Genomic DNA, 9,198 nt, shown 5'->3' on the forward strand with positions numbered 1-9,198 from the left:
AAAGCATACAAAGCAGAATTCTTCCTTGTGAATTCCCTGTGACGCACCCATGGCCACGCCTACTCCACAGAAGACAAAAAGCAAAGGCACGGGACTCAGGCTAAGACTCCAGCCAAAGGAGTCACTGCACTGGCGACTGAGTAGCAAAGGTATTGTCCTTATCACATCTTTAGCTTTTAAAATATTTTTTTCTTTTTGTCCTTGACTGTTATCTCTCAAACTGCCTTCTCTGGAGCTAAAGCCTTTTCCTTCCTTTCTTGTCCTTTGCTGATTTGGAGTGTGAGTTAGAATCACAGTCAGATTTCAGAAAATGATTCTTTCTCCCGGTGGAAAACTGGAAGACAGAGGAACTGGTCTCATATAAGAGCAAGCCTTTCCTCTAAGGGAACTCTGCCCCCCAAAACTGTCTCTCTCTTGCATTTGTGTAAGGCAAATACCTCATTCTTGTGGTGTTTTAACTTAGCCAAAGTTCACTGAATGCCTATGCGCATGCATTGAATTAGACATATAAGGGATGCTAAGATTCTAAAAGAAATTTACAATCTAGTAGAGGAGGCAGATGCAATGCAAATCATTTAAGGGAGTCAAAAGAAGAATGGGGAAAATGCTGAGCGTGGGCTAAGTCATGCATTACGTTTCTCAAGAAGCACAAAGCGGAGGTGGTTCCCCATGACGGCATCTGGTTGAGGAACTGGCTGGGCTGACAGCCCCTGGTGTTCTCTGTTTCAGAAGTCAAGATGGCTCAGGTTCCTGACCTCTTTGAAGACCTGAAGAACTGCTACAGGTAGGAAATAGATTCTCTTGTGATTCAATGTGGGGATCAAGGCACATTAGAATTCAGCTAGGGGTTACAGTGACTAGCATGGGGTTAGACTAGCAGACACTGAAGAGATGTGTCCTAGCTCCAAAATCAGGGCAGGTTCAGCAAAGACCCAGGGCAACTAAGCATCCAGCATGTTAAGCTGAGATGACATTGGGAGACAGCTATTATAGAAAAATTATTTTTAAGGCCTGATGAGTCCTAGTGAATTTCAACATCTCCTCAGACACAGCCTCAGCTGGTTTCCCATGTCTGACAGTGATAGGTTTTAATGGACTGTCAGAGAGGGAAACCATTCTCAGAAAACTTCTTGATCTCAGTCTGGAAGGGGAAATGGCTCTACAGCAGTCTGAGCACTTGAGTGCTTACACACAGTCCAACCTCATCCAGACATAGGAGAAACACAAATGAATAAGAAGGTAACATTATAGCCTTAAGCTAGCACGGTGCTCCCATTACCTGTTAATATGCACTAACACATACTAGGCCATCCAGATGTTTGGATGTGCTGCCAAGTATAAATGACTAAATCCAGTTTAGTGAATACATTAAAGCAGCGTGTAACATCTATTTGGCTAAAATTAAAGTGAGATCCTTCCAAAGTATTTCTTTTCTCTTGAGAAGCTTAACATTTGTCTCTGAAATGTAATTACAACTCTTCAATTTGTTAGTCAAACTCTGTTTTTGTTGATAAAACCCAGGTAAAGTTCAAAGTTTTCCCTGATGATTACTACAGTAATTCAAAATTAGTGAGGGACAAATCACTGTATGGATGTCTGTTATAGAACTCTTCCATTTTCTAAGATGACAGTAGTGGCTGTGTGTGTGTGTATGTGTATGTGTGTGTGTATGAGTGTGTTACCCAAAGATAATGTGGTCATTAAAATATGTTGCCCAGTGACTGTAATGATATAACAAACAATTACATTCTTATCATCTTGTTTGACAGTGAAAATGAAGAATACAGTTCCAAAATTGACCAACTCTCTCTGAATCAGGTAAGCCAATGACTGATTCTTACGGGATTGCTATCCTGACACTCGTATTTTCTCCGCCAGAAGAGAACCGCAATGGTTCAAATCCTAGATGCTTCTGTCATACCCTGACATGTATCTGCCTCTGTGCACTGAGAGTTGATGGCCTTCATCATGCTCACTAGATTTTCCCAGAACAGAGCAGAACCATCTTGAACCCCAAGAACTGAAGACTCTTGGCCAGGTTTCATCAGAATGTTATGCCATCCTGAGACAGCCACTTTGGGATCTGTCTCCTAAAGAGATATGTTTGGGTCATCCTCCTGAGTCCAGCTCCAGAAATTAGCGAGAGCCCTGCAATGTAACAGCCCATGAGCTGAGGTGGAGGAAGCAGGCCACACACCACCTGAGTGATTTTGCTAGGAAACCACACAAGCACTGCCTGTGTGTATTAGGTACTGGCTCTAAAAGCTGTTCTCAGAGGAATATTTCTAGATGCTTTGCGCCCTACCAGTGAAAGTCTAACTTCCTGAGAGAGAACTAAATGGAGAGCCACCACTCACAAAGGTCTCGCTTATAAACCTATTTCATCACATCTCATTTTTTAGTTGTCCAATGGATGACAATAATCGGCCAAGAGGTCATGTCCTTTCAGGGAAATCCTGAGAGGAAGGGAGGTGGGAGGAAGAGAGGAAGACTGATGAAACATGGGTTAGCCAAGGCCAAAATGCAGCTTCTTCTCACTGAGTCTGTGGAATAAAACTCCTGCTGAAAGGACTCTCATTCTGTGGCCTTGGGCAGCCTCTCAGGTTCTACTTCCCTTTCTCACAGAAATCCTTCTATGATGCAAGCTACGACCCACTTCCCAAGGACCGCATGGATCAATTCCTGTCTCTGAATACCTCCGAGACCTCTAAGACATCCCAGCTTACCTACAAGGAGAGTATGGTGGTGGTGGCAGCCAGTGGGAAGATTCTGAAAAAGAGACGGTTGAGTTTCAATCAGTTCATTACCGATGATGACCTGGAAACCATTGCCAATGATCCAGAAGAAGGTAGGAAGTCAAGTACAATAATATCCTTGTTTTCCATTTTTAAGCAAATGTAGGGACAATAGAGTATGGGGTAAATAAAACCTAAAGTCAGAGTAACAAGAAGGCAACCAGGCACTAGTCTGGTAATGATAAGGAAGAAATATTAAGTTATATCCTTCTCCAGCAGGGAGGAAGCAGCAGTGGCCTGTGTCTAAAATATTTGCTCACATGCTCATTTCATGGCCGTATTGTAAAGGTCGTGTGACTTTCAGGCCTTTGGCAGAAAGCATTTATACACTGTTAGTGGGTATCAGCTTACAAGCTGTGTTCCTCCACATGCTAACTATGCCTCCTTAGCCAAATAACTTCATCCCTCTGTGCTTCAGTTTCCCCTACTGTAAATGGAGATCATCAGAGCCCCTACTCATTGTGAGGATTAAATGCATCAATACTTGCAAGCTTCTTGACTAGAATAATGCCTGGCATATAGAAAAGACCCAGTAAATATCAGCTATTGCTGTTGTTATTATTCTTACTATTACTACTGCTGCTACTGCCTTTATTAATACTACCAACAATACCACTTGGTTAATGGCTGCATTATCTCTACACTTTGCAACAACTCTACATTCTCATTTTACAGATGAGGGAACTAAGCTCAGTGAGATAGTCACCTGCCCAAAGTCACACAATGTGTAAATGGGAAAGCCTTAAACCAAATTCAGTTATAACCATAAAAACCATGATTTTTCTCCCATGCCTCTATTCTACAACCCTCTATGTGAAACAAAAACCAAATATGTTTAAGGTAACAGCTAAACACTAATACATGTTCACCTAGAAAATTAAGAAGTAGAAGAAAATGTAAGAAAGAAATAAAAATTACTCATACTGCCACTGAGTTTACCACTACCAGTACTATGATAGTCGTTTCTATATACATACATACACATGACCATGTTAGGATCACACTATACACAATTTAATATCTAGTTTTTTTTTCAAGTAGCAATATATCAAGGACATTTTAGATGCAATTTTTCACCAATATGAATAATGCAACAACAAACATCCATATCAATAAGTCATCATTTCTATCACCATTTACACCCTTAGAATAGACTTCTAGAAGTAGAATTATGCAGAGCCATGAAAATTTGTGAAGATACTGATTTATATCACTGCTCAGCGGGGGACAGACATTTAGACCTGCTCCCTCAGTAACATACAAAATTCTTAATGTATGTATTTCTTTACACAGAGTGCATTCATTTGAAAATATAGATGAGGATACTAGGAACTTTCTTGGTTACTTAGAAACCTCCAAACAACCAAAAATGAGGACATTGCACAAATAATCTCTGTTTAAAAAAAATATGGAGGCATCAAAGTTTAAAAAGAAATGATGCTAGAATCCACTCTGCTACTGCTGGGTGATTCCACTTCTCTGTTTCCTCATTTCTGTGCTTGTATTAGAGCAGACATGTCATGTGTTTGCACCCAGACACTAATCTGAGCTTGTGCTAATGATTGCAGAAATCCTCCAGCCCATGTCAGTACCTTACAGCTTCCAAGGCAATGTGAGTTACCCCTTCATGAGGGTCATCAAAAGGCATTTCATCCTGAATGACAACCTCCATCAAAGCATCATTCAAGATACATCGGGTCGCTTCCTCATGGCTACCGCATTAAATAATCTGGATCAAGCAGGTAAACAGACAACTCGGTCATCCTCCCTCCTCTTATTTCTGTGTTTCTTTCAAGCTTTCTACTTTCAAAGAATACAGCTCTCTAGATTCCTGGCTTTGCAAAATTTTTCTAGAACAGAAGGATGCATATCACCCCACTTAAAACCCCCGGCAACAACAGGAACCTCAACCAAACCTGGGAGCCCCACAAGCAGGTGTCCTGTCCTTGAGAGCACTAAGTGCAGTGTGCAGCTTCCTGATGTAGTTTCTCCTTTGGTTCTCTCAGTCTTATCCTCCTTTTTAAAGATGAGGAAACTGAGGCTCAAAAATGTTAAATGACTCACCCCAGTTTACCCAGAACCAATGAGGAGCAATCACGCTTCATTAGAAAGCCTGGCAAGCAAACTTACAAATAACACCAAATTAGAAAGAACCATTATCTCAAGTATATAACATAATTGGAGGCAAAATATCCAATAAGATACAAATATGTTCTGAAGGATGAAACTTAGTGTCTAAGAAGTTTTATCACACCATTTCCATGGTGTACATGGTTAGCTTCAGGATATGTCATCATATACAAAATTATTTCCCAAGATCCACAGAGGATCCTCTGCAGTAAACAGCAGGATTCTCTGATTGGACTTCAGCTAGCATGCTTCCCACACTATGACAGTTACAAATTATTTGTGTTCTATTTTCACCAATTCTCCTACATATTGACCATATATATATATATATATATATATATACACACACACACACACACACACACACACACACACACACTGAGTGGCCAGATTATTATGATCTCTGAAAGCATAATAATCTGGCCACTCAGTGTATATCCTATATAATAAAAGGCTAATATGCAAATTGTCCCCTCTACCAGGAATTCAACCAGCAGGCAGGCCGGCCAACCACCCATGTCCCCACCCCCTGGCCAGTACCTTACAGTTTCCAGGGCAATGTGAGTTACCCCTTCATGAGGGTCATCAAAAGGCATTTCATCCTGAATGACAACCCCACCCATGGCCGGACCCCACCCATGCACGAATTCATGCACTGGGCCTCTAATGTATACACACACACACACACACACACACACACACACTGAGTGGCCAGATTATTATGCGTTCAGAGATCATAATAATCTGGCCACTCAGTGTATATATATATATATGTATATATATATATATATATATATATATATATAGAGAGAGAGAGAGAGAGAGAGAGAGAGAGAGAGAGAGAGAGAGAGAGAGTTGGGTTTTCTCTAAGAAATTCTGTTGCAAATATCTTTGTATATATACATTTTTTCCTATGAGGTTATTTCTTTTTTTTTTTAAGGTATTATATGTGTACATATCTTACCATTGCCCCCCACCCACCCAAGGTTATTTCTTTAGAAGAGCATATCCCAAAAGTGGAACTCCTGGGTTCCTAGGCATATATAATTTTACAACTCTTATTAAGCTTTGTTCTCTAAGAAAAATTTAACTGCTTGTCACTAACACTAGCAACATGGGTATCAGCTTCCCTAAACCCTTCCATCTTAGGTCATTATGAACTCATGTCCTCACAAATTGTAGTGTCTTATCCCACTAATGTAATTACACAAGATTTAATAAATACTCAGCCCCCAAGCATTCATTCAACTTAGACTATTCTAAGGATATTAACCAAGTATCTATCTGCCTAGTAAATATGGCAGACATTGTAAAGGACACAATGATGTGCCAGGTTCCATTTCTGGCACTTACACCATAATCAGGGACCTAATACACACACAGGCACATACAGAGTATCTACATCAACACTTGATTCTATACAAATACCATAGATTTACTTTCTTTTTGGCTTTTCTCTTCACAGTGAAATTTGACATGGGTGGTTATAAATCAGATGATCTTAAACGTCCTGTGACTCTAAGAATCTCAGACACACGACTGTTTTTGAGTGCGCAAAACGAAGGCGAACCCGTATTGCTAAAGGTCAGTTGTCCTCTGTCTCTAACTTACCTGCTCATATATTTGTAAATGACTCCAAACAGCAGACACCCCTAGCAGGGTGCACAGTCCTCTTTTTTGCCTACCACAGTCCCCACCTGCTCATCTGGCCCCATCCTGCTTCTCACCCATCCCCAGGGGCAATTCTAGGCAGAATCTGTGAGAGAGTAAAATGAAGGTGCAAGAGTATATAAGACATAAATTGCCTTCTTCCTTCTTTTTCCTTTCTCTGACTGATCCTGTTCACCTCCCATCCCAGGACATCCATTTATTCAATCCACCTTTGATCCTTACTGACATCTACTACCTGGCTTACATTATTTACGTATTAGGATGATGGGCCTGCCTCCAAGAAACTCAAACAAGTCAACTGAGATCAGAGAGGATTAATCATGTGCCACTAGGCACAAGGGAAAAAGCTGGAGCCAACACTCTAACCCTGGCCTTCTGACTCTAGCACCTCCCTCTCTTCATTGGTGCCCACATTATCCTTCATCCCAGCCCCATCTCCACTACCACCTTCCCCCACAAATACACAGATGCCCACGTTAGTCTTAGAGTTTTCTCCACTGATAAATAGGTGGCTCTTATTCAGTAAATTTATAATCCAACCCCCACCCCCACTAGAATTTATGTGGTGCATGTGTTTCTCTACTTGATCAAGTGAAATGAAAGTGTTGTCAGTAACTTCATTCATGAAGTCATTCAGTAAGCATTATTTGCCGACAGCCTTCTGTCTGTCAAGCATAGTGCCAATAGCGGTGTAGGCAGTGGTACATCAAAGTCCCTAACTTTATAGAACTTAGTCTCCTGGGGGACACTGTCAATAAACAAACCAAGCAACCAGCACAACGTGCAAGGTTCTGTAAAGCAAATGGACAAGGTACTGAGATAAAGAAAAGTGGGAGTTCTCTTTAGATAGAGAGGCAAGAATAGAGTTCCCTGTGAGATGACAGCTGCTGATGGGAGGGGGGAGCATGCCGTCATACAAGGCAATCTTTATTGACATTACAAAACCCCAGGGGAACCTCAAAAAGGATATTTAGTTCCTTTAGATTAAAAAGAGTAGAGAAGAAATATTTCAAGTTAGAATTTGAATTTTATTTTTCACGAAAGTATTGTTAAATTCTATTCATAACCACAAGAAGGATACAGCCTAAAGAGATCACAATCATCAGCAATTTTATAAAAGGAATTCAGTTGCTAATATACCTGTGTAGTGGTGTGTGTGTAGGGGGGTGGATGTAGGTGTGTGTGTGTTTTGATATTTTTCAACCTTCAATTGTTGATTCAAATACATACATAAACATCTCTACATTATACATTGTTTCCCCAAAGGTAAGATTTACACACTTAGAGGTCAAAATTTTTAGAGGTCTTAGAATTGCTAGTGCTTAGATTTGATGGAAAATGTCTTATGTTTGTGTTGGAGGCAAGACAAGAATAACGTTTGACCCCACCTGCCAGGATACAGGGAGACACTGGTGTCATTGGCAATCTTCATGACTAATTTGGATTTCTCTCCAGTTAACTAAGGAAATCAACTATTATGAATAGATGATGTCATACATCTAATAGGCATGTAATAAATACTTGCTGAATGAACAAATGAATGAAGAACCTACATAATATTACAGAGTCAGAATCCTAAAGTGCTATGTTTCTCACTAAAGATACATGCCAAAGGGATTGAACTTTGATTTTTGTTCTAGCATCTTATTCTCTAACAGCTCTGTCCTCCTTATCCTAGGAGATGCCTGAGACACCCAAAACCATCACAGATGAGACCAACCTCCTCTTCTTCTGGGAAAGTCAAGGCTCTAAGGACTACTTCGAGTCAGTTGCCCATCCAAAGTTGTTTATTGCCACAAAGGAAGAATACCAGGTGCACATGGCAAGTGGGCATCCCTCTATCATTGACCTTCAGATACTGGAAAACTAGCCTTGACTCTGGAGTCTACTTACTTGTGAAATGTTGACAGTCCTTTTGTACCATGTACATGAAGCAGTCAAATCCTTTACTCTTAGTCACTTGCTGAGCATGTGCTAAGCCTTTGTAATTCTAAATGAATGTTTACTCTCTTTGTAAGAGAGGGAGTAAGATCTAGGGAACCAACACTAATATATAATATTGCTTGTTATTTAAGGAACACCCTATAATATGCAAGTACCAATCATTTTAATTATTATTATTCATCACAATCTTGGGAGGAACAGGGCTCCTGACTATCAAAAAAACTCTACCTATATTGCATACAGGTTAACTAAGGCACAAAAAAACTAAGAAAGGCTCACAATGGCAGTTGGAATGAGAAGCCATAGACCCAGGATTTCATTCCATCTTCTTGCCTTCTGCTTTTAAGTTGCTGATAGATCCTTAATCAAATACTGTAAGTTTCTTGGACTTCATTTTGATTGTCTTTAAAATGGAGAAAATGTCCTTTCTGCCTCAACAGTATTTTATGACAACCAATGAGATCATTTCAGTAAAATGCTTCTTGAAACTGAGCCTCAAGAATAAAGCAAAGCATGCAATGTTAAGTTATTATTTATATATAGATAAATATTTATAAATATAATTTAAAATAATTATAACATATTATTATATTTATGTCAATTCTTTTTTATTTGTGAGAGTGACCAGGTATCTTCAACAACAGACAGTGTTCTCCAG

General features: G+C 40.0%; 1 protein-coding gene across 1 annotated transcript; it reads left to right on the top strand.

Annotated features, from left to right (window-relative positions):
• Positions 1-722: 722 nt before the first annotated feature.
• Positions 723-8,466, top strand: IL1A (interleukin 1 alpha; the record flags this gene model as incomplete). Its single annotated transcript, XM_080684736.1, has 6 exons — positions 723-784; positions 1,770-1,818; positions 2,626-2,848; positions 4,364-4,537; positions 6,391-6,509; positions 8,275-8,466. The coding sequence occupies exons 1-6, from the start codon at positions 738-740 to the stop codon at positions 8,464-8,466; spliced, it is 804 nt and encodes a 267-aa protein (XP_080540862.1). The 5' UTR covers positions 723-737.
• Between the last annotated feature and the right edge of the window lie 732 nt (positions 8,467-9,198).

The sequence above is a fragment of the Plecotus auritus genome (assembly GCF_963455305.1).
Source record: "Plecotus auritus genome assembly, chromosome: 8".
Lineage (NCBI taxonomy): Eukaryota > Metazoa > Chordata > Mammalia > Chiroptera > Vespertilionidae > Plecotus > Plecotus auritus.